Source organism: Anarhichas minor, unplaced genomic scaffold (assembly GCF_050575085.1).
Source record: "Anarhichas minor isolate MPS153535 unplaced genomic scaffold, ASM5057508v1 ptg000017l, whole genome shotgun sequence".
Lineage (NCBI taxonomy): Eukaryota > Metazoa > Chordata > Actinopteri > Perciformes > Anarhichadidae > Anarhichas > Anarhichas minor.
The window spans coordinates 9232862-9258362 of record NW_027466463.1 but is presented as its reverse complement, the minus strand read 5'-3'; the positions used below and the strand labels follow the sequence as shown (position 1 = coordinate 9258362).

General features: G+C 45.2%; 2 protein-coding genes across 9 annotated transcripts in view; one reads left to right on the top strand and one right to left on the bottom strand.

Moving 5' to 3' along the window:
* The window catches only part of arhgap17a (Rho GTPase activating protein 17a), a 25561-nt gene extending 4752 nt beyond the window's left edge, over positions 1-20809 (bottom strand). Inside the window, exons 1-19 of one of the 7 annotated variants that reach the window (XM_076093337.1) lie at positions 15731-20809; positions 12228-12267; positions 8896-9000; positions 8649-8681; positions 8101-8177; positions 7422-7533; positions 6715-6791; positions 6465-6582; positions 5764-5832; positions 5513-5594; positions 4431-4558; positions 3278-3389; positions 2990-3071; positions 2753-2833; positions 2520-2633; positions 2248-2339; positions 1615-1762; positions 985-1266; positions 207-355 (exon numbers count right to left, since the gene is read on the bottom strand). In XM_076093337.1, coding sequence (XP_075949452.1) covers positions 207-355; positions 985-1266; positions 1615-1762; positions 2248-2339; positions 2520-2633; positions 2753-2833; positions 2990-3071; positions 3278-3389; positions 4431-4558; positions 5513-5594; positions 5764-5832; positions 6465-6582; positions 6715-6791; positions 7422-7533; positions 8101-8177; positions 8649-8681; positions 8896-9000; positions 12228-12267; positions 15731-15750 — 1921 coding nt within the window. In that variant the 5' untranslated portion in view covers positions 15751-20809. Of the gene's footprint in view, positions 1-206; positions 356-984; positions 1267-1614; positions 1763-2247; positions 2340-2519; positions 2634-2752; positions 2834-2989; positions 3072-3277; positions 3390-4430; positions 4559-5512; positions 5595-5763; positions 5833-6464; positions 6583-6714; positions 6792-7421; positions 7534-8100; positions 8234-8648; positions 8682-8895; positions 9001-12227; positions 12268-15730 lie in introns of those variants that run through there. The other 6 variants (XM_076093338.1, XM_076093335.1, XM_076093336.1 and 3 more) reach the window with 6 other exon arrangements.
* Positions 20465-25486, top strand: lcmt1 (leucine carboxyl methyltransferase 1). 2 transcript variants are annotated; one of them, XM_076093347.1, is made up of 11 exons: positions 20466-20867; positions 21226-21317; positions 21588-21709; positions 21892-21968; positions 22544-22605; positions 22720-22822; positions 23545-23665; positions 23775-23876; positions 24013-24104; positions 24474-24571; positions 24811-25486. In XM_076093347.1, the coding sequence occupies exons 1-11, from the start codon at positions 20782-20784 to the stop codon at positions 24831-24833; spliced, it is 978 nt and encodes a 325-aa protein (XP_075949462.1). In that variant the 5' UTR covers positions 20466-20781; the 3' UTR covers positions 24834-25486. The 2 variants fall into 2 exon arrangements, with proteins under 2 accessions (XP_075949461.1, XP_075949462.1); XM_076093346.1 differs by having other exon boundaries at positions 20465-20867; positions 24474-25486.
* Positions 25487-25501: the final 15 nt, after the last annotated feature.

Below are 25501 nucleotides of genomic sequence, written 5' to 3'. Positions count from 1 at the left end.
CACGGTAATATCAATACTTTCAGCAGAAATACAAATAAAAACTCATAAAAAGGGGAATGAGTGCAATAATCTATCATTTAAAGAATGAAAAAAAAAATGATATAATATGACAATGAATTGAATTGAAGCCTTTTGAGAAAAGGGAAAAAAAAAAAGTTGCCTTTGACTTCCTGTGACCTGAACCAGATAGTCACACAGACTCTTACCTCTACGCATCGTATGCGGACTGGGCCCCATGGATCCAGCGCCGGGGGACCCAGTGCCCAGCTGCCCTGCAGCGTGTCCCCCTCCTCCAGAGCCGTTCCTCTGGAGCAGCGGGGTTGGGCCAGCCGTGGAGTCACGTTGCTTTGGGTTACTTTAGAGACAAAGGAAAGAAAAAAAAAAAAAGAAAGTCTTATAAACCTGCATACTACTGCTTCCTGAAGTTCTGGTTAAAGCATGCTTATACAAGAGCATCCACCTCTGTGTGGTTTTATTTTTAATTAAAAGGTTAGGTTACTCTAATCTGGGAGTCTCATCTAAATGTGCCTTTCCCAACATCACAACGTCTGTGGGACCAAAAGAATGCTGAGCTGAATAGTCCAATCTGTCTGGATATGAAGGTTGTCCTTTCAGCAGCTAAATCAAAGACACCCTTCAGACGTTGCATAACAGGCACCAATGTCCGGGCTTTCCAAAGCAGTTTGGACCAGTTAGTGTGAGGTTCCTGCTGATTCCAGTGATTTGGGGGGGAAAGCGGAGGGATGGGAAGTCGAGAGGCCCTGGGAGTGAATGCTATGCGGAATGACAGCGGCCATTGTTGTAGCCGCGTCCGGGGGCCGAAGTCAGACACGTCTGCATAGCTGGAACTGGTGCCAATCAGACAGACCTCTCAGAGAAGGCACTAAACATGAACACTGAAAGTATAAAAGCATGTGTGTCTGTCTGTATGGCATGCTGTGTCATTCTGCACCTGCAGCAGAGATGCAGAGAGGCAGCCCTTACCTGAGCTCCTCTGTGTGCTGGGCTAGAAGCTGCTGAGCGGCTGCGAGCGCAGCCAGACTCTGTGCCAAGCTTTGCTGGGAAGCGTCAGGCCCTGAACCCCCTGACTGAGTTTGCGGCGGGGTCTCAGCCGAGGGCTGGGGGGCCTGCGCCGCCACCGCGTGCCCCTGCCCCGGGGCCTCCACGGGGGGTAAAGGAGGCTGGAAGGCGGGTGAGGTGTGCTGCTTTCTACCTAAGGTGTTACTGCCTCTACGGAGGGTGTGGTCCGAGTACTTGTTAGGGGTGCTACACGGGGAGAGCAGGGAGACAGTGCAGGAGAAAAACAAAAAACACCAAAGCTTTGATCACAAAGTCACATTATGACCACGAGAGAGAGAGAGAGAATCACCACGACCCCAGAGCACACAGACAGAAGCAATTAAAAACAGCGCTGAGGATCATTTATAAAAGGATTCTATCAAACCGACAACCATTATGTTGTAGAAGCAACAGAAAGGGATCAGAAAAAGCAGCTGGATTAAAGGCTACATTATTTCCAAAGCAATTCATTGGAGTAAGTCAGGAACGCTGTGGGAAGCCGTGGAAAACAAGGCGGTTTCTAGTAACGGTGCTAAGCAGCTCCAGGTGGATTACTTGTCTTTGCGCGTTGCGTCGTTCTCCGGTCCCACCATGCTGCCGGGCCTCTTCCTCTCGATGGTGCCACTGTCGTAATCGAGGTGATTGTTGTGGTTGGAGGCAGGCGTCGGCATCGCAAACATGCCGGACACGTTGAACTCCACGTCTGTATGGGAAACGGAGACGGCAAGACAACCGGTTACAGTTACGGCTGCATCAAAACCGGGGCAGGAAGTCGCCATCTTGTCTGACCCAAAGAAGTGACGGCGTATGTATAAAATAATTGTGACAGTCTTTATCCAATAATGGTGGTGACAAACCAATGGAAAATATCTTAAAAAAGGGGCAGCTCACCATACTGGTACTGGACTTCTTCTAACTAACTCGATTAAGGGGAATATATCACATCTGTTTTCTAGGTTTTCCATTGCAGCCGTTGGGCTGACCTCCAAAAGCACAAACCACAGTTTGAGCCAGGGCAGACACAGCAGCGATGTTAATCTTGGTCCTTGGGAGCTTGATTACTGCTGACTCTTTCTTTATTTCTAGGCAGTTAATATCAAATCGTATATATATTCCCCGTGAATCCCCCTGGTGTACAATAGGCCCCGATTGGCTACAAACTGCTGCAAGAGGAAACACATAACCTACCCTCCGGAAAGAACCAGTCAGCATGCTGGATGATGGGCTCCACAATGGTCACCACGTGCACAGAGGTAGCTGCAGCCATTTCCGCCAGACTCCTGGGTGGACACGTACAGATGAGCAGAAATGAGATGCTTTTCTAACATAACGGAGGGGCTGAAATTAGCTAAAATAACCGGCTATCCTCTTTCACCACCCATGGTCAAGGACCGTGCCTCTCAGAGGTTATTACACTCCCTTTGTTTTACGCAGCGACCGGCACATAATCCCCCTCTCACCCCTCAGTCTTGGCCCACATCAGGTTGGGTCCGAGGACGATGGCGATGTTGCTGGGAGTCATTTTGTTCACCTCGCTGTCCTGAGCCAGTTTGGCTAGAAACTTCACCAGATACCTGCGAGGCACACATGGGCGTTAGAATGAGCACAGCTGCAAACACAGTGTCTCGTACAAAAGAAGACATTAAAAGCATTGCCGTCAGGACCTTTTCTCTCGTAGGTTTAAACAACTAACCTCAGGTTGGTTTTGTTGTTCTTTGGTAGCTTATCACATACAACCCACAGCGCCTGGAGCCTCTTGTCTGGGTCTGACACACTGGAGAGACAGAAAAGGAAATAGCGGAGCACATTATTAGGTCAGTCTCCGGATGGCTAAATGTCCCAAATGAATCATCCCTCATTGCTGTACACACCGACAGACCCATTCAACATTGATACATTTTAATCCCAGTTATAATGTTATGAGCCTTGCCTGGAGGCCTGGATCCATTCATCATAAAGCTGGTACGTCATGAGAGGTTCAGGGAGTTCCCTCAGGTAGGACTTCAGAGCTCCTGAAACCACACAGCCGCAGATGTAGTTTGAATATTTGAGCCTCTTTTCCAAGCGAACAAACATCGGCTGTTATAAGTTTATACTGCCCTTAGTATCCAACCCTTACTCGTTTCTGGATTTTAACAGAATATAAATTGTAGAATTGGTCCAAGTAATACACCAGGAAAACAACGAACTTCAAACATGACTCTGGTTTGGGACGTACCAGCGACAGCGTGGGGGTCGGAGTAGAACTCCTCCAGTTGTGAAGTGGAACAGTCCAGCGCTGCCTTTAGCTTCTTTAGCTTGGACGCCCCGGCTGCGATTCTGAGCAGCCCCTGACAAAACACAAAACACACGAATAAACGAATAAACACACAGTCACATCGCAAAGCAAACAAAAAGACACAAGCAGGGATTCAATGTGCGCACACAAGAGACCCTGTGCGCTCTCTGAAACCTACACACTCACTTCCCCCAACACTCAATTACAGATACTGTCCTTATAAATCCACAACGTACACTCCCCCCCCCCCCCCCCCCCCCCCCGCCAGCTGCACATAATGAAACCTTAAAGCAGGCAAACAAACACACCCACCACTCGCAGCGCAGCACGCTCTTTACTTTGACGCTTAAACAAAAGCCATCGTCACACCATAATGACACAGACTGGACTCGCCAGGGAATGAATGCAGGTCGACAAATAATGTGCTTTGCAGTTAAAGCTCGCACACTGTAGCTCTTTTTTTTTTTTTTTTTTGCACAGACACGTACACACTCTGATTTATGAAGAGGAGACAAGTAGATTCTATTGTATTCTAAATTTGCACTAGGGAGGGACACATCATCACAAACGTATAAATCTTGCACTGCAGCATAACCGCCGACAGTTTCTTTGGAACAGCGTTACAGAGACGCAGGAGTTTCCCCCCCACGTTTGTGGTTCGCCTATCAGCCCTCTCCTCGAGTCTCAAGACGTTCGTGTGAACAAAACAAAGTCCGAAGCTTGGTTTCCATTATGCCGCTAATCACAGCCACAGCTCCGTGCGACTTTTAATGAGCTATGCCAGCGCTTTCGTTCACTGACATGGCAAGAGAAGGAACACAAAAGGGAACAGTGATGTCAGTTAAGCAAACAAAACGCGGGGGAATTATCTTGGCGTTCGATAAGAAGTGACCTCTGAAAGAGGACCGTCTGCTGATAAACAAAACATCTGAACATAATGTGCGTTCATATTTCTTTTCACTTCTTTCAGTCTTTTGATTTCACTCGGCAGATCGATGCTTGCATCTTTCTACCCATACAGCAGAACGATCACGTAGGATGCTACGAACAGGGCGGTGTGGAGGATCATCTCTCCACATATTAACTTCTTTACCTCCTCCTTCATGCCGGTCTCTAGAAGCATCATGACGCAGGCCTCCATTGGCAGAGCGATCTCCCTTCCGCTCCTTTTCAGGTGTTCCTCCAGCCCAGTGCCGAATGCCGGCTTCTCTGTCCACGAGTCTGAAAACAAAGAGAGCGATTACTGGTGGAGAGGGAGAGGCAGTGATGCTACACTGTAATTGCATTTGCATTATTTCATTTTTGTGTATCGTCTAGCAACGCCGGCATGCAACATAAAAGACTATTTCTTAAAATCAGCGCTGGCCCAGGACTTGGTGTGAACAAGCTTGTTGCTGGTCCAGATGGCAGATTTCTGGGTCAAAACCTCTCCCTGAGGCCAGCTCCCAACCAGTCACTCCCCCTTCAGGGTGCCGTCAAATAATAACCACATGCTCCTCCTCGTCCAGCAGGAGTGACTGTTCAGTCCTCTTTCTGTGTGTGTGTGTGTGTGTGTGTGAGCTAATGTGCTAGTGAAAAGGGTTGCAAAACCCAGGTGGGTGTGATGTGAGAAGTGGTGGGGGGGGGATATGTGTGTGTGTGTGGAGTTCATGAGTCATCGCCACATGCTGGGAGACCAGGCTCGTCTGGTTTAGACCACATGTGTTTCACACAGAAAAAATAAAACAAGATCCCTTCTATAAGACCATCGTCACTGCTGCTGCTGCAAAAAAAAAAAAAAAAGGAGGTATTGTGTTTGTAAAATGGAACAGTCGAATATTTTTGGAGAGCGGAGAGAAAACAAAAAGGTTATTCTTTTAAAAATCTGCTTCAATTAGCTTCTGGACATTAGAAAAACAGACCGGAGTGATGTAATCGAAGGGGACGGTAGCTGGTTTTATTTCCCCTGCCAATGTGAAGGGTGAACAGGAAAGTGTTCTCTGCTCCGAGCAACTACTTGTCAGCTCACCTTTGAGCAAGCTTCTCACACTTCTCCTGTGTCCGACAGGACGTATAGTGGTTCCATATTATGTACCGCACAGAGCCTTCTTGTATGTCTTATATTTTTGCAATGCTGTATTGTTTTTGTGTTCATAGCTGGTGTATGCATAAAGGCATGTTTTGCGTGTATCATACCTTGCTGAGCCTGGATGGTTGGCAGGACGTTCTCCAGGACAGTGAGAGACTTTCTGTGGTAATCGGCTTGAGCTTCTAAGAGCTGCACAAACAGAAACCACAGGGAGAGATAGACGAGGGCGAGTCGATGAAGACGAGCAGTAAAAGACATCGACCAGCAAAGGGAACGAGATAGCTGTCCAGCTCTGTGCTCCCCAGTTACTCATGCAAATACACCATTTTATGGCTTGCTGATGACGCGCTGTACTCACTGTTACGAAGAAACAGGCATAGTCCCCTTCCTTTGAGAAGAAACTGTACATGTCTGCAGCGAGTTGATCCTGATTAAAAAAAAAACAAACAAAGGAATTCATATCTTAATACAGTCACAATGTGCTTTACAATAAGAACAGTCGATGAGACAAAGTGCAGCTGTAGTCATCTCCACTACATTGTGTCGTAGGTCAATTGACCGTGTACATCGAGTGGCACAAGGGCAGACGTCAGTGGTCAGCTAAGCCGCTGGTCTGTGCACTACGTGAGTCATAAATCCTCCTGCTGCTGGCAGCACTCAATGAGAGTGGGAGGGGAAACTTTTGCAGGGGAAACACAAGGCTCTGCACTTCCTGGATAGAAAACCTGACGCATCACGCAGCCAGTGGTTCAGTTCAATAGATGCAAACACACACGCAGTGAGCTGACGGGGCATTTTCAGTGTGTGTGTGTGTGTGTATGTGTGTGTGTGTGTGTGTGTGTGTCAGCAAACTGGGTCAGAGGGCCCAAGGGTCTTGGGAAGTCCAGTGGTTGCTGTTGTTATTCGTTTCCCCCAGTTTAAACATCTGATGAGACCTAATACCAGTTGCTTTAACTCTATAAACGCCCTCTCGTATGGCCTGCTATGATATTGATAAACAAGACGATAATAAAGTATTCTTACACAGACCCACCACTCATCCTTACTCATGCCGGTTACCTTGCAAAGCTCCACTTTGTTCATGGCCTCATCCATCTCCTCCTTGAGGAGGTCAGCCTTGGCCGTCAGTGCTTGAGTGTTTGTTCCTGAGATTATCGACTTGGTTGCCTGCAACCATCTGAGTTTGGAAAGACAAAAGGCAGGAAATGTAACTGAGACTACCTGAAGTTGTTTTAAGTCTTCAAAACATCAACAAGTTCAACGCGTACGACACGGTGAGAGAGGCACGGTGAGCTGTGGATGGACGGACCTTGCTCTGGCAGAATCATAGTCCAGCACCAATTTGGCCAGCTGCTTCCTCTGCTTCAGGATGTTGGGAATGTCGAACTACAAAACATTACATCCACAACAAACACAAGTTGAATGAGCCTGAGAAGTTAGAATGACAAAGATCTGACAGTTGTTGGGATTGTTCTTCCTGGAGGAGCCTGCTAATGGTAAATAATAGAAATACACCAACTGGTGGGGCTTTTACTCTTACTTCACTTTGTTGAGGAAGTGATAACTATAACATCTACACTTAAAGGCAGATATTTACTAAAGCAAGAGGTCTTGGCCCCCCTCCGAACCAAACAGCAGAGCAGCTGGTTAGGAGCAACAACAAGTGCAGGTGTGCAAACAGGCCCAGATGCTAGGTTTTATGGGTACAAAGACACACATGTCTGATAGCCAACAGTTACTCGTGTTTGGAAAACCACAGTCTGTAACGACTGGATTGGAATCAGTTTTGTTTTTTTACTTCTCCTTCTCCAACCTCACCATAACACAACAGGACAATGAGAGATAAGATAAACAAATGCAAAAACCCGAACAAATAATCTATTCCACTATGATTAGCCCAAAGAAAGCAAATAGTATACGTGTGACTGCACTTAAAAAACAAGCCAAGAGCCATGAAAGAATTTCTAATATTTCCCTTGAGCTGCCATTATGTCCACAAGGTGTGCGGTCTCTTACCTCTGCTAGCTGGCTGAGAGGATCCAGAACGTCCTTCTCTATCTGCAGCTCATGTTGCATCAGTTCCGATGCCAGGCGATTCTCTGCCTCGCCGCACACTTCCATCATCTTCCTGTTAACACACATATCAGCACAACGAGAGAGAAGAGTGTTAAAGTCATTTTTTATGCCCAATTATCACATCCTTACTATTAGGTGAAGGTGTGACATCCAGCATCATAATCACACATCCTCTCCTGACAAGATACAACAACACAGAAGGATGACAGTCTGTTCCAAGCTCTTCCTCTGTTCCAGTCGGTAATCGTCATCATGTCCAGCTGCCCAAAGCCTGGAGCACAGTGGCCTAGTGACAGCTCATCTTTTCGATCATGAATCACAGTGTTATTCAGGAATGAAACCCCCGAGCCTTGAAATACAAAAAGAACAACCCAGTCGAAGGCTGACAGACCACCCCGTGTACTTTCCCTTCCACATTACTTTCAGACAGACACATGGCTGCTGCGTAGATTTAGGGAACTGCTGAAAGTCCCCGTCAAAGAGAAAACTGGAACGATTGCTCGCCCCGGGATGCACGGCCTCATATTTCACGCTCTCTGGGGGTGCATCTGCTCCACTAGCAACAGTTGCCAAGGAGGAGCAATTGTTTACGTGGCCTGTCACTCGATCGCAAACTCACCCTATCAAGGAGTCTTCTCCCAATTGGTTTCCGCCTTCCACCATCGCCTGGGAGAGTGCGGTCAGAGGAAGCTTTTTCTGCGGCACAGGGACGGATGCAGACAATGATTAGACTTCCATCGCGACATAAACCACTAGATATGCACAAAAAGGTACCCATTTCTATACAGTAGCTTCAGTATTTGATGTTCAAGCCAATGGAAAAGTCATCAAGGAATTTCCATTGAGCAGTAAATGCACAGTCAGGAAGAGGAAGAGAGCTTTCTGAGAACAGGAGGAAAATACAGATGTTAAAAAGGGATTTTAGACGCCAACTAGGGAAGTCAATCTATCAAACACTGGAGCTTGTTTTGTTTTTCTTACAGTTGCACGGTTTACATCCGTGCAAAACATTTATGAGTGGGCAACATCCTGTTTTTTTAACCAGAGAATCCCAAAGGCAAAAGTGTCATGCATAGAGAGTAAAGACGACAGACGTCTGAATGGGAAACGGGAGCGAGTGGTGGAGCTGAGAACCAGAGAGGTGGAAGAAGTAATCTGTGTTTTTACCTGACCATTTCCTGTATAGAGGCGTGGTACGGACTGTGGTGCGTTTTGTGGGTGGTGTGGGGTAGAAAACACAAAAGACAAATCATGGAATCTCAAATCTCAAAAAAGTTGCGTGGGAGGTGACATCAAAAAAAGAATCATTACACATCCTGGGACAGGCGAATGATCTGGTTAGTTTTTTTTTTTAAAAAAGGTAAACTGCGGCTACGGTGACAAACGTTTCATTGCAACGAGCTTGATGACTCACATGTCTCTTCTCCGCGTCGGCACCGATGTGTCCCTGCAGACATGACACCATCCGCTTGTGTGTGTTGTGGGACACCACGCGCACCAACTCCATGCGCCGCTCGATCTGTGCAGACGACAAGAGATGCAAGTAACGGATCTTTAGCAAACGTCATCGTAAGTCATCCCACAGCAAGGTGCAACAATGTATAAGCTGCAGGTTATATGAAGCGCTTGTGTTGTTAAAAGTTCAGCATTTGGTGGTGGAAATGTAGCTTTTTAAAAATGAAACCCAAGTACTACATCCTGCTGCGTTTGTTCCAGTACAAGTACACGGATACACACACACACACACATGGCACGCAGCCTTTAGAACCCCACCGTGTCTCTATAAAGCACCACGACACTGTGTCTGCAGTGTTGATGGCTGATGAGGTCCAGTTCCTCGCAGACATTTGATTTGTAGCTGCCTTGAGGGAGTCGGGGGTCAGAGTTCATGCATGATTGATAAAGCTTGTCCCCGCGGAACAATGCTGGAATGTTATCTTTGAAACACATGACTCATCGGAAGTGTCTCTGTAGCAACGGCCGCTGGGCTGTGACCGCGAGCGAGGGTCTCTTTGGGTTTGAACAGTCCTTTTTGGATTACACAGGCTTCCTCCTGTCTGCCAGCCTAACTGCACAGATCCACTCTGTGCAGTTAGGCTGACGAGAGATAATACTGTCATTGATGAGAGTCACAGCTATTCACGCTTAAGGACAGAGGCCGACTGAAACTCCGCAGGACGACTATTCGCTGTCCTTGTCGTGCCAGGTGCCCGACTGGGACAGTCAGTGTCAACATTAGGCCGGCTGTCACTTCCCCATGAATAGAGCCGATGACTGAAAGTTGCCGTTCGAGTCTACTTAAAAGTCGGACGATGCGAAGAAAACTGGTTTGAGTTGGCAGCGCTTGTGAGAAAGTCAAAAGCAGGTCGCATGCGCCGCTTCCAAAACAGAACAGGTGTGTCTTCAGTTTGTTTTTGTTTTTTTTTGAAGACTAAAAAGCTAAACTGGCGAGAGAAAGGAGTGGTCTACAAGTGTCTCAAAAGGGACAGACATGTACTAAAGAGCTGGGACAAACAATGTTCCAAATATAAATGGGAACATCGAGGTCTCGAGGGCAAAATAAATGGAGCAGAAATGGAGGAAGACAAATGCACAGGGAGGGTCAACCAAAATACCAAACAATTGTGTTCCAGAAACAGAACAGAGTGGGATCTCAGGAATTCCTTCTGCAGATATCGGCCTTCCGAACGCCACCCCTCCCTCCGCTCCTTTCCCTCCCGCTGACGTCATTCCCGACCCATGGTGGCCCCCGGCATTCCCCAAACAGCTGGGTCAAATCTAAACTTGCCAAACACATGCATACACACACACTTCAATAAGCTATAGGCTTGGGAACACTTGTTAGACGCAGCCCGGTTAGTACCTGGTACTGAACGAGCAGGGGATTCCCCTCCCTGTGCTCTAAGTGGGACGAAGTTCCCCGTGTGGGCGTACTGGTAAGGTTTGGGTTACATGGCACTGGGAGTATTCTTCTTCCTTCCATTGTAACAAATTGGGGTTAGACCCACAACACCGAACAGTCCGAAAAAATGAAATATGCGGAGGAGTCCAGAAGGGTGCGTGTTTTTTCTTCCTCCCGCTATGTGATGAGGTCAACACTTGGTCAATCCCATGATGCGTCATAGAGCAGGGAATCCCAACACTGAGTTGGATAGACAGGGAGGAGACAGACAGAGAGGGTGTCTGTCTTTTTGCCTGTGTTTGTTTATTGGTTCCTAAGAGAGGATGTTAACATGTCTGGACAAGAACAGAGCGAACAAAAATAGCACAACATGACGCAGTAAGTGTGGAATCATGAGGTGCCAAAAAACTAAATACCCTTTGTTTGTATTAGGGATGTATGACAGTGATAACAACAGCTGGTTGCTATCTTATACAATGCTACACCCAACTAAAGAGGCTGCATGCAAGCAGGCACCCGTATTACTTTTTAGGTGGAAGTGATTAAAGGAAGATTACACTGAGTGAATTAGAAGAAGGCTGGAGGTTGAGGGGGAGTAAGTACACCAAAACTAAAAGTCAGAAAATAGCTTGCATATAAACACTGCATGAATATTCCAGGACAAGGATAAACTGTCAGTTTTAAGCGCGAGGAGCGACACGGTTATCGTAAGAATTAAGGGGTTGAGTGATTTCCACCGCTCCATCCCTCACTGCCTTTTCCTTCATCGGTTCCTGTGAAGTGGGGAAACAAGAGACTGCAAAGAGTCTCACGGATTTCCAGACAGAAGCGGAACGATTGGTTCAAAGTCTCACTCTGATGTCCTAGCTGTCACGTTTGCCCATATTCACCTCAACACCTGAGACAGAAGACGGCGTTAACAAGTTGTGTCAGCGCTGTATGTTTATGCACCACCAGCTACAAAAAGAGGGTGGGGAGAAGAACAACAACAATAAAGGGCATCGTGGCCTCGGCTTGTTGTCACGGAGTAATGCCGAGTTTGTTTTAACACCTATGACACCTTCCCCTTCAAAACACAAAGACGATCTTCATCCCTGGAATGTGTTCGCTGAGCAGCCGATATTTTGTTCCAACCAGCTGTCTGCCCCGGGGAAATCCCTGCACCAGCATACGTAGAGCTTTATAGATTATGTAACATATATATATATATTATATAGATAAACACAGCGTCACTGATCTCTGTGCAGCTTGTTGAGCCCTTGGTGTTACTACAGAAGTGTTTCTCAACCATGTGTCCCAGTGCTGCACCCACTGATCAACCAGAGAGGAGGCTCTAATAAGTGCTATCAGCTGCTGTTTGGCTGGCATGGAAACCTGCATTCTTTATTTTGGCCTCGGTCAGCAGCACGTTGTCCAGCTGCTCATTAAGCTTCAATCCGACTCTTTCCTGCCAAATAAATCCAGTCGGAATGTTGCACGTTATCAGACGTGCTCACTGCTTTTGGTGTTTGTTCTGCATCCAGTACCGGTCATGTTGTAATACGACGATAAGTGAACTCAATGCACAGCTGTAGCAGAAGTTTCCTGGGAAAGAAGAAAAAGTCTAACAGGTGTTGAGAAGAGAAAATTACAGGTGGTAACACTACAAGCATGGAGATAGGCTCGCCGTCGCTGAGCATGACGACGTTTGACTTTTTCTAATTATTTAATTGAACATACATAGAAATACTTTAGGAGGTATTTTGAAGCAAAAACTATCCATGGGCAGTAACTGCAGCCACTGCCTACCAGCCATTGCAGTGTTAAGAGCTGCTCAGAGCTCTCCGGTCGGATCAATGATTTACCTGTAAGAGGTCATCGCTGAGGACTTCCGTTTTCTCCGCTCTGTGGGTGAGAAAAGACAACAGAGAGCACACAGGTTAGTGCCGATAGACTACCAGAGCAGATAAGTCATTTGTACATCAACGCAGTGTGCAGTCACAGTGAAAATATCCGCGAGACAAATGACACCACTCCTTAAAAAGACTGGTTTCCACACTCAGTATTGAAGTGGGCATCCAAGAAAGGGTGGGTCTCTTTAGCATGTTAACATGGCTCAACATGGCCAATGCCATGCAGCTCTGCTCTGCCTGAGCCTATTAATAGCAAACTAATAGTTGGACCTGAAGAGGTCGGATAGATTATTCACTCAAAAGGGAGAAGGCTGGGAAACACAGGCTGAGCTCATACTGCTTATCAACACCTCCGCACACTGGCTGATGGCTTCTGCACTGCAGTCAAGTGGGTGAAGATCGTTCGCTTGCAACTGTGAGAAAAGAAACGCTGCCCTAGATCGCGGTATATTTGCAGACAAACACTTTAACACGGATTATAAAAGCAAAAACATCCAACTACGTCAATCCAACTTTTACTCTATTGATACCAACTCTGATACTACAACTCAAGGATAATGCCAATAGGACATGAGGCCATGCACTGCTTTGGAGCTAAAAACCGAGTTGATGGCGAGCCGTGACTTAAGGAACATATCTGATGGCGGAATATTTGTACGCTATTAATGCAGAGACTGCATCTAATGGCTGGTCAGCTGCTACACGACGCTCTTTAAAAAACGTCTGTATTGCCTCAGATATCTCGGTGCAAACCTAAGAACTTCCATCTTTTTTTTTTATTGTCATACAGCAAAACAACGATTTTAAAAAATGGCGTACAAGAATAATTTCCCAAACACGAGACAGTACGTTTCATTAAGATAGAATTATGTGTTCGATTTTTATAATTACCCTGAGAGGAAGTCGAGTGTTGCATATGATAATTACATACATTTATATATAATGTGGAATAAACTTTCTCTATTTACTGTTACGCAAAATGAAGACTGTGAAGGTATTGTTGAGTCAAGTTCAGCCTTCTGACTGAAGAGACGTGTAAACAGTGGCTTGCCTACATTTTGGGCGACTGGAGCTTTTAACGCAGCCCTCCTCCAAAAAAAAACTGCTCTATGAACTATAGTAACCTCGTCCCCAGCTGCTTTCAATTACAACACACAGGCAGGGAGAAACAGAAAGAGACTGACAGAGATGGGATGATAGTTTGGGGGGGTTCGAAGGAAAGAAATACAAATACATAGATTTTGGGGGTGGGGTGAGGGGGGTTAAAGACTCCTAGAAGTGCCAAAACAGATTAATCTAGAGAGGCTGGGGATGAATGGAAAGATTTCCTCTGGAGGAGAGCCATAGCCAAGCCAGGGAGTGACTGAGGACCTAATAACCCACAGACAAAACTTCCAGCTAGCTGCACGCACACACACACACACACACACACACACACGCACACACGCACACACACACATTGCAATGTGCACACGCACGTACAGAGCGTGATTATAAAGCCACAATATGGAATCCATGTTCTGGTGATGTCTACATGCTGAAGAGCTCTTTATGTGGTCCTGTCGGGGGCCTAGTCTTTCAAACCAGTGTATTCATCAAGCAGACTTATGCTGTCATGAATACACGAGTGTGGATCACACATATATATATATATATATATATATATATATATATATATATATATATGTATAAAAGCAACACTTGTGTGAACCAACCCCGAAAAAAGCACCGTGTCACAGGGGCCCAAAAAAAGAAAAAAAGGCCGTGAGGACGAGCAACAACAAACAAAACAATTGTTTCGCTGACATCAGCTGACCCGGAGCGAACAGAGCTGACCCCGTCGGGGCCTCGTCGAAGCAGCGGCCTTTAGAGAAAGTGTGTCACATGTGACTTCTCGTAACAACACGAGAGGCTCGCCGCACTACATCAGAGTGGTCACCATGGCGATGGACTATTAAAGTGGAAGGGGAGTAAGTGAATACCGCCGACATAAGCACAATAGAGCGGCTGTTAGCGGGCCACTCGACACAATCAGCAGGGCTGAGAGGTAGGGAGGGTCGGCGTCTAGCGGCAGTTGGCAGCTTAAGGCACAAGGTAATGGATACTGCACCCAGATGAAAGGAGCTGGGAGTGGAACCGACTGACTCAGCTCATACAACCTCCGTAATGTGGCTGATTATGAGAGCTATTCAGCAAACATCGGTCCAGGGCAAGAACGAGCAAAAACGTGGGGATAAACACTGAAGGGCTTTTATCAAATGTGTATTGTTGTGGTATAGAGATGAAGCGAATCTAAGCCAAACCTGTCCGGCGTGTCAAAGCTGGACGCTTCCTTCTTGGCACAATGTTGCAACAATTAATGAATGAGAAATGTGCAAACAAAAGTCAATCGTAGTTTCCCCAACACACCCCATGAAATGGTTTGTTTTGTCCAGAGCCTAAATGATATTTAGTTCACTATCATAGAAGATATATTGATTGATAGATGACTCCAACGGTTAACCAATTATAAAAATGATTGTCAATTCATTATCATCAAATTGTTTCAGCTCTAGTATCGTGAAAATGTATAATGATCACCACCGGCCACTAGCACATCCTTCCTGTAACGGAGGTGAACTATTGTGATCAACATGATTCAATTCTCATCCTCATTTTTTGCCACAGGTATCCCACCAGACACGCCTCTTTGTCCCCAGAGGCCGCCGGCCTGGTGAGACACGGGGGGGGGGGGGGGGGGGGGGGGAACGCCCGGTGTCGCCTGTCCTCGTTAATTCAACAGTGACATGTTGCTGATCCCTGTGGGGAGAGCGTCTTTTCAACACGACTCCATCTCGAGTGAATCGAGGACTTCCAGACACAATAGGTCTCTCTGCGCTAGCGAGATTGTTGCTGTATCAAATAAGGATTATATAACGCAACTGTTTACTCTGTGCTGGTAGGCAGTTTTCGTTACCGTTGGACAGGTTAGCCGTTTCCAGTATTAATGCTAAGCTAATGTGTGACGTCATCTAGAGGGACCCTGAGCCGATCTTCCAGGCCTAGCACCTGCACTGGCTACAGCTTCGTATTCAACCGACACATTTGAGAGTCGGATCGATGTGCTCGTCCAATTCTCCACCAGAAAGCGAATTTCCCAAAACATCAAACTATTGCTTTAATAAGCTCCTACTGTATGAAAATTACATTATTTCTACTGACGTTAGCAGGCACTCACACTGTGAGGCATCCCGCGTATGTGACTAAATGTCACCCTGAAATGATTGAGCATGACTATTTTTATGTTAGCTCCTTTAAAAAGGTGTTACCATCTAACCACGTTAACCTGCAGCATACATGTATATATATATATATATATATAAGGGGCCAGAGAGTTCAAAAGGCAGCAAACTAAAATATGCTTCCGCAAAGACATAAAAATCATTGTTATGTTCCCTGGCATGAGTCACGTGCACCTCAGTTTCACTCTCCACATCAATCTCCCCAGATGTGTCTCTCCCGTTCTCTAGAAAACACCAGCACGTCTCTGGGAGGCAGCTTCCTGTTTGTAGAAGAAGAAGGAGAGACTTCCTCAGAGCGGCTGCTCGCTGGACACAGTGTTCTGCCTTTGCACAATCACAGGAACCCAGGGGGCAGCGGAGAGGGCCTCTGCGATCTAAACCTTTTTTTTTTTTTTGCAGACGCCGATGCACGAGGCCGGCATTGAACTTAATGGACAAAGCAGAGCGTGCTCGCTCGCTATAATCCAAACGCTGACAGGTCACTCGTTCAGAAGATCGTGTATACGAGGGCTGGACGCTACTTGTGTACACACAGAAGAGCTAGCAACCACTGCCTGCACACACACACACACACACACACACACACACACACACACACACACACACACACGTCTGTTTTCTGCATTACACTCTCCAGTTCTAATTTACTGCTGGTGCACAGCAGGGAGGAAATTATGAGTATTCCAGCTGCGCCCCCAAGTAGCAGAAACGTTTCTTCAAAATGTTTGTTGCTCTGATGACGGGCAATAGCCCAAACATTGTGTTATAATAAATAAATAAGAGCTATATTTGACTGCAAAGCAAATGTTGTGCCTCTTTTTTTCCCCCTTGGTAGTAGTGCTGGGCGGTATAACCGGTTTTAATTTCCCGTATGATATTAATTTTTCACACACCGCCATACCGGTGCATAGCCGGTAGCAACTGCTGTCACTCTTCATCAGGCAGCAAAATATAATGTTTGGTCATACCGCCCAGCACTACTTGGTAGTTTATTTATTTTTACAGCAGCACCTCGTCCTCAGCATCATGTGTTCCCTTTAGGGTGATATGAACTGCAGGAAAAGCAACTACAAAAGGCAACTGATGTTCCAGGGGAATATTTCATGCTTCTGAATGTGGAAACTATAAATCGATGTGGCAACGCTGCCTCCGCCCATTTAAAGATGACACACTATTGTTTCCAGCCTGTCGGCAGCTTTAATTGGTACCGTCCACTACTCGGGTGCACCTGCTGTCCACCTGAGGTACCACTGTATGGTACCCATGTACACACACAAGCACAAAATACACATGCACACAGAACGCCACACATCATGAGAGCCGACCTCTCGTGATGAGAACATCCTCTGGCCTGTCCACACAAGGCCAGGCTGAAGCCATCGCTACTTTAGATATCCGCTTACAGAGGGACAGTGTGTGTGTGCCGTCACACACCAGCACAGTGGCACTAGTTCACCAGCCCCAACACTGCAGAATGCTTTCTCTTTTGTTGCTTTTTTTTTTTTTTTTTTCTTTTTTAAATCAGAGGGTGGATTCATTCTCTAACTTAAGACACTGCAGTGCGTTACAAGTTCAGATGGAGAGAACGCTTGGAGTGGAGGCAGACAGACACTTACCCATCACATTAATCTGTTTTTATACGTTTTAAGTTGGATGCCTGGTTGAAGCCGAGCGTCTCGTGTTTCACAAATGGAGGAGGCTCATGCAGCCACTTTATCAGCTACTGAGTGAAAGAGAGCATTATGGTGGAGAGTGCATAACAGCTCATCCGCCCGCTGCAGCACATTAGTCCTGTTACAAATCTCAGATATCAAATAAAATACGGATTGGTGCATCGCTGCCTTTGGCCACATGCCCTACTGTATGCTCTCCTAAATCCATCAGACATCCATCTCCTCCACACGCTTTGTGGCAGCAAGAGTTAAACCTTCTGATGAAAGAAGGAGACCCGGTCCAAAAGGAAGGAGCTCATCATTGGGCTCCTGGCAGTGCTGCCACTGCGTGGATGGCTCATTCAGTCTTCTGAGGAGGACATCTGGTTGGGTTCAGACAGCAAGGAAAGCACCCCCCCACACATCCAGATTGTTTAATCAACAGTCAAATCCTTAAGCCTGGTTGTCACCCATTAAACACGACTCACTTCATTCATGAAAGACTGTCGTCACAGTCTGCGTGCAGCAACTGATTAGATTAGTTAATGTGATTTTCTCTTCAACATCCCACTGCCACTCAGTTAAGGACAAGTATGCTTAAACAGAAGACTTTAAATGACCAAAATAAAGTGTGTTGCTAGTTCTCTGGTGAGCAGTAAACAACGCTGACTTCAATACTTGCCTGCCAACTGTTTGATTGGCGAGCTGTTTCATCCGATTGAACTGCTTCTTCATTTTCGGTCCCTTGCCAGTCTGGTTCTTTCCGAAGTGAACGCTTCAAAGCCGGGGCTTTTGGCTTGTCATGAAGTTCCCCGGGGCCTCTCCCCGTTTTAATTCTCCGAGCTGTCGCCGTGACAGGGAAAACAAGCAGGAGCCATTGAGCCCAAAAGCCAATTAAAAATAGTTTGTAGCCTCGCTAGCTCCCCTAAGCTAGCCTTTCCCAAGTGGAGATTCTAGAGAAAAAGTTCCCGTCGAGGCGACGGCATGATCCGAGAACCTCCTTTTGAGTGTGTTTCCGTGCATGAACGGCCCTGACCAACTTTCACCGGCTCCAGCAGTGGCTTCTCATGGCTCGTCTCGGTTGCTGCCTTTGACCCGTTAGCCGACGAGCTAACGTTACCGAGCTGGATAATCCGAGTCGGCCGCTTTCTCCCAGAGCAGAGCAGAGCAGAGCAGGGAGCCGAGTGAACAGCAGCAGCGGCTCACCTCTGTCACTGAGAGAGGGAGGGAGGGGAGAGAGAGGGAGGGAGGGAGAGAGAGAGGGAGGGAGGGGAGAGAGAGGGAGGGAGGGAGAGAGAGAGAGAGAGAGAGAGAGGGAGGGAGGGAGAGCATCTGCCAGACAGCACCACCTCCCTCTGGACACTGACGGGAGAAACCCGCTCACACATGAAGCTAGAAAACAAAACTGTACTACAATAACAAAAAGTGCCACTGTTCAAAAATACTGACTTTACATAAAAATGAATTTCTAATGTTGCTTGTTGTTCTGCCTGCAGAGGAGAACACTTCAGAGTAGCATGTATTGTGCATTAACTTATCAAATAAACCCTCTACTCCACCTGCTGCTATAGGTAAACAGGTGAAACCCCATTTGATGCAAAAGCAGTCAGAGATCCACATGTAAAAGAAAATGCAATGCAATGCAAAAAATAATATGAGCTCATCACATTGCGTGGGAGCAGATACTTTGTTGCATTGCTACAAAATTGATCCAAACAATTCCTTGAAAGATATCATGCCTGAAAATAAAAAAGAAAGAGTACTTTATATTTCAACAGTGCATTCATACAGTATAATCGGTAGCAATATATTTTATAGTCTCCAGTGCAAGCCACAAACTACACTATGATCATCTCCAAACACTAAACAGTTTTAAATTGTTAATCCATCCACATAAATCCATTATACAGTAGGCTAAAGATAAGCAGATAGTATATAGATTAACAAATAGTTTGACGCTTCAAACACTTTTTGTACACTTAGTTTATCTGAGGTTTTTATAGGCTATGGTATAAAATACTGGAAATTCTGTTATTTTCTAAGATAAAGTGCCTTGGAAAACAAATACGTTTACGTGAAACAAGTAGGCCTATTAGTACAAGCCCACATCCTTTTTGCTGTAAGGCAATAAGGCTACACTGGCCCTTAATGGCATGCAACTCAAGTAACTGATGCAGTAAAAGGACTGAGACTCTGTCAGAGGCCAAATGCACTATGCTTCTGCAAGATCGAAGATATAGATCCTTACGCTTCTCAGCTGGTTGTCAACTTCCCATCTGGGATATAAATCTCTATATCTATAAATATTTGAGACACGTTTTGTGTACAGCCATGATGTGCAACATACATGGAGCACATAATATGATATTGTATATGCCTGTAGGATTCTGCATGTGGCTGTTCAGAGCTGAGGTCTTCCAAAGTTCTCTGCCGCAAGCTTTACAGCTGTATGGTTTCTTTTTCCGTGGATTCCCAAATAGATTTTTAATAAAGCTAGTTATTCCCACAAGGAGGATAAGTCCCTCTCTTTTTCATGTGACTCTGCGTGCATCGGGCATGCATTCCTAAGATGCCACAAAGTGATTCTTGATTTTCGGAGTGACATATGGTGTCCTTAATGAGGTTGGCTTTGTATTGGCAGGATTTCCACAGACAATTTGTGAGGAAATGAGACTGAATGGCTTAAAATTCCATATTTCACATGGGACTTGATGGATGTCCTGTCACTCCCCTCCTTTGTAAATGCCCTCTTTTAACTCCACTCCACTCTAATCTTCAGAATAAAACAGATGCAAGTTGTTGGTTGGCTCTCGCGCATCTTATTCAGGCTCATATTTCACTGATTTAGTTGATTTATGTCTATTTAGCAGAATCCCATTTTCTAAGTTCTGAATTTGGATTGGGATAACTTCTAGCACAGAATACCAGAGCGGTAAACTATCCTGGTTTAAATGTAAAAAGACGTTCAGAAACGAAAGTGATCCAAAACAAGTGTCCGTAAGAAAAACTCCACTAACCATCTGTCTGTTTATTGGTAGATTTAATGACATTGTTTGTCCATTTCAGCCATTTAATAAGCCTGGCATGGCTAAACCGGCCTATTACCTGTCTACCAAAAGAAGATGCTCAGTGCAAAACACAGGAAAGAGCACCGATGGAGATTCTGTGATTGTGTAGCGGTGGGACTGTATTCGTGTGCTCAATGAGAACCTCCGCAGTGATGCTTTTAATCTGAAATATGCTAACCGGAAGTGTTTGTCATGGAGTCGGAACTGTTCCAACGTCTCTGACGGCGAGTTGTTATTATCCAGCAAAATATTACTCCCTCGTAAAATACCGCTCATTTTCATCCAACTCATTGTTCGTTTACTATACACAAGTACTTGAGCAACCCGACCAAGCTCACAGCTTCATTCTTCATTCTTACTCGTCTTGTTAAATAACCTCACCTGTCAAAAACGAGTTAGCCCGTTAGCTTGTTTTTAGCTAGCCAGTGGAGAGCACAGGTGGACGAGGTTATGCAGCGCATACAGTTTTAATGTGGACAACATCACGTTACGACGAGGATCATTAATGGCAGCCCGGCAACCCTTCACAGACTCGGATACTGCCGATGAAGCAGTGAGGGCGACCTGTGACGATGCAACCATATGCAAAAGGTAACAGCAGGGAGTGCTGCAGCACAGTATTATTATTTAACCTTACTATTGTATGGCTTGAACTGCTTCACGTTAAGGAGACTTAGATTGAAGAAGCGAAGGAGTTAATGCGCATTAAAGGTAATGCTTCATGATACTATTGTGTCATAGCTACAGGTAATCAAGCTATCAGTGGTAATGTACAGTAATGCCCAATAACTAACGTTAGCACACACAGAGCAACATGGGTCTCCCATGTATGGATTAGACCACACCAGCAAAACAGAAAATAGAGCAGAAGACTGCACAGATCTGCAGAGCTGGGTCTTGATCCTTTGTGCTTACTTCTAGTTGGTTAATTCAAAAAATCCTATTCTAGGTTTGCTACCAGTAAAGGCTACTGGAAGGACCCCTATATCCAGTATTTCGTAAGATCTGTAGGGGAGCGGAAGGCACCAGAAATCAACAGAGGTAAGTGATGCAGCCTCTTCTTTCACATGCATTTCTTAAGCCTAGTGAAGGGAGTCATGCAGTACAAGTTATTACATTCATAAACTGCACTACAAGTCACTGGATCGGCAGTACATGAGATGAATACTCTGCAGCAAGTCCGTCATTCGCACAGCACTGCAGAGTTTAAAGAATGTGTGCAGTGCATAGATTAAGGACTGTTCATGTGAAGTATCCCATGTTGTGTGTATTATTAGCTTATTTTACTTTCCTCTTATCTCATTTTGACAGGTTACTATGCCCGCGTTCAGGGAGTTAACCATCTCCTTGATGCGTTTATAAGGAAAGCAGGGTGTGACTGTCAAGTAATCAACCTGGGTGCTGGACTGGACACCACGTTTTGGCGACTTAAGGTTTGCAGCATTGCAGAGACTAAATGTGACTCACCATTCTGATGTGGCTTCTGATGCTGTTTGATTTGACTCGGTGGCATCGCGTACACTTAATCATCTTCAAAGTATTATCCAATGCACAGACCTTTACTGTATTTGTGTGTCTGTGTGTGTGTGTGTATGTGTGCGCGCGCGCGCTATAGGATAAAAACCTCATGCCAAGGAAGTTCTTTGAAGTTGACTTTCCAACAGTTGTGGCCAGAAAAATACACAACATCAAGTAAGACAACCGTGCAATTATTATATTTATCATAACTATTAGTATTATAGTTTATTTTTATACATACATGAACCAAATCAGCCACAAGCTTCCCTTATAGAACCAGAAGATCTGGTTATTATGGTTATATATTATGTATTGTGTAACTGCATAAACATGCATTGATGAGGGAAATCAAGTATAGTTAGTATAACTGGTATTGTAAGGAAGTACATTAAGAAGTATAATATATATGTATGATGGCTTTGGTATTGTAATTTGGGGTTGAGCGCTGTAGAGGGAGACACAGCTGCATTTACAGCTGTTGTACAAAAGAATTCAAGGATCAGTCGCAGTGTGTTTGTACTGAACGAAATCCTTACATGTCTGTATGGATTTATTTTTTGGGCTGTTATATACATATATATGTCTATTATATGTAAATAATAGCTACCAGTATTCAGACTAAGCTCTTTATAAGTGTGTGTTTAAGAATAGTTTAGTCAGAAACATCTTGTATACGGCAGTATAAGTGCACAATTGCTACCATAGAAGCTAAAAAAATATAATAAATGTAAACTATTTTCTTTGACTAGGACAAAACCGCCTCTGTCCAAACCCCTCATCGAAACCCACTCAACAGATTCCCTACTACTAGGTAATGAGCAAAAGTTCCATTCATTACATAACACATCTACAGTGTGTGGTTCAGCTCAGAACATATTCCTGTGCGTCTCTTTAGTATCTTTTCCAACTTCTTCTCTTCGCTCAGATGCCCACAGCCTCGACTCGGACCGGTACTGCATCATCGGGGCGGACCTCAGAGACATCTCCAGTTTGGATGAAAAGCTGAAGAAGTTCCAGCTTAATCCAGAGTATGTGTGGATGTGTTTCACTTTCACCGCCGTATGTGATGCTGCAGATGTTGTGTTTTTACAAACAGTGAGCGACATTTCCTGGATAATCTGCCTTTAGCCACATTTTGAGACGTTTCTGTAGAGGTTTTGATCATTTGTTTTATTGTGAAACTATACTATACTAGAGTCCACTGTAACTGACATGAGTTAGAGAGTATCTGTTTTTATCGGTAGCAGAAGACCAAAGCACATGTCTATTTCATCGTAGTTTGATTGCACAGACATGCTTTCTTGTATGTGTTTTTTTATTTTTTATGGCCCCATAAAAACATAACCTACTCATTATTACCTGTTATTTATCTAGGGAAGTTTGACAAAGAGCGATGCTATCTTTTTCAGGAAGCGGCCAGATGTGAATGAGATTTTACGTTCTAGTCTTTTATTGTTTAATATTTGTTTTCTGCCTACCGACACTAAAATTGACGCAAAAATGTAATATTCCTCTGTGAATATGATCGATTTTATTGTGTAGGTAGTTTTAAGATTATACTCGGCATAACAGTTAGACAAACTTAATGGTTTGATAGGTTGAATTCAAGTTTTATTGTTTTCTACTGGATGAAAAAACAGTAAATCATCTTTGCTTTGACGCATTTCTGGATCCAGAGAACAGAGTGTGTGAGTGAGTGCTTTCCTGTTATGTTGTTGTGGTAAAGTGTACTTCTGCCACTCGCTCGCAGATTACCTACATTGCTGCTGTCGGAGTGTGTGCTGGTCTACATGACGCCCTCCCAGTCCTCCAATGTAGTTCACTGGGCCGCGGAAACCTTCCACACCGCCATGTTCATCAACTACGAACAGGTAAGCGAGACAAATGACTTCATCCAGGTACAGCACAGCAATACACACCTTATGCAAGTGTCTGGCCTAACTTAAGGCTCCAACCTCTCGACATGATCTGTGCGTCCAGGTGAACATGAGCGATCGGTTTGGCCAGGTGATGATCGAGAACCTGCAGCGTCGCCAGTGCACCCTGGCAGGAGTGGAGGCCTGTCAGTCTCTGGACTCTCAGGTAGCCTCCAGCACTCGAACTCGATAGTTCACAACCAAAGCGTTGTGGCTTTGTGAGGCTAGTAACCTGTGTCAAGTCCAACATGTATGAATGTTTTTGAGGATCAGCAATGTGTTTGAATGTGCGGTGTCTGCAGAAGGAGCGCTTTCTGAAGACGGGCTGGGAGCATGCTGATGCTCTGGACATGATAACGGTCTACAGTATGCTGCCCCAGGATGACATGGAGAGGTGATGCATGTAGTACTTAGTATTAAATCCAGTTGTCTTAAAAGCTACGGTATTTGTCACGTATACACTTAAAGGGCCAGTGTGTAGGATTTCGGGGGCTCAATGAGCAGAAATAGAATATAGTATTCATAACTGTGTTTTCATTATCATCACCTGAAATAGTGTTTTGTTAATGAGCCCTTAATATCTACGGAGTCTGCAAAGATGTTACCGTGTTGCATTATGGGACGTGTAGCATCCAGATTTTTGGAGATTAAACCACAGGAACTATAAGTCAGGATATCTCAGCCTCTGCGACATGAATGTTGGCTGATTTTAAAGATCACATTCCTGACCCGATGGTGAAATAGTTCTTTTTCTTTCTTACAGAATTGAGAGTCTGGAGTTCCTGGATGAGAGGGAGCTGTTGCAACAACTGCTCCAGCACTACAGTATCTGCTGGGCCACCAAGGACAAACTCAATCTGGGTAACGCGCATGTTATGTTACAGTTCCACGGGAATGAACGGGCATGTTGACCGTAGTTAGGAAATATGACACTATGACGGCTCAGTTCCAGGGTCATCTGCACCCACTGTGGCGCCATGCTGTCCGTCTTTACTTTGTGTTACTAATATGTGTTAGGCGTTTTATATTTCCACCCATCCTCTCAGTTTGAGTGTGTGGTGTGGTCACGTAAAGGAACAGGTCATGCTCTGTTTCCTCAGGTCTGTCACAGTTGGCGTATTGAGTGTGAAAGTGCGCCGCCGTCGGACACGCTTTACACGCGTCTGTGCCAAAATCAACAAGAGGAGAAGATGTGCGAAGGGAGATGTTGGGAAAAGAGGAAGCCCATGTTCTCCACCTCCCCCCCCGTCCCCGTCCCCCCGTCGATGACGAGCTGTTCCGGTGCAAAAACTCCCGGCATCAGCAGAAAGTGATTTGACGAGCGTCCTGTCTTACCCCAATCCACGTCAACGATAAGATGACGATGAGTGCTTTGTAGAGGTTACCAACTGTGAAGTGGAACAAGTTTGTCTTTATTCATTTGCTGACAGACAGTTTTGTTTATGCACCTAAACGGAAATATTGTTTCAAAATCTGCTCACCTGTGTTGGATATTGACGAAAGTATGACGTTTTCAGACGTCCTTTTCTGGTGATTATGTGCCATTTAGATTTAATTTATGAATCAATTGACTCATTTCCTTACAAAACATACATACATGCATGTGAAACTAGTTGCATTGCATCTACTGGTTCATTTACATTTGCCCATAAAATGTTTTTTATTCTTGAGCCTGGTTTTCAAACAGCAAAGAGGACGTGACAGATTAGTCTGTGATAGATTATATTCGATGGATGCTGTTCAACTGCAGTTGAATAAAAATGTCCTTTTGTGTAAGACTGCGTTGCTCTG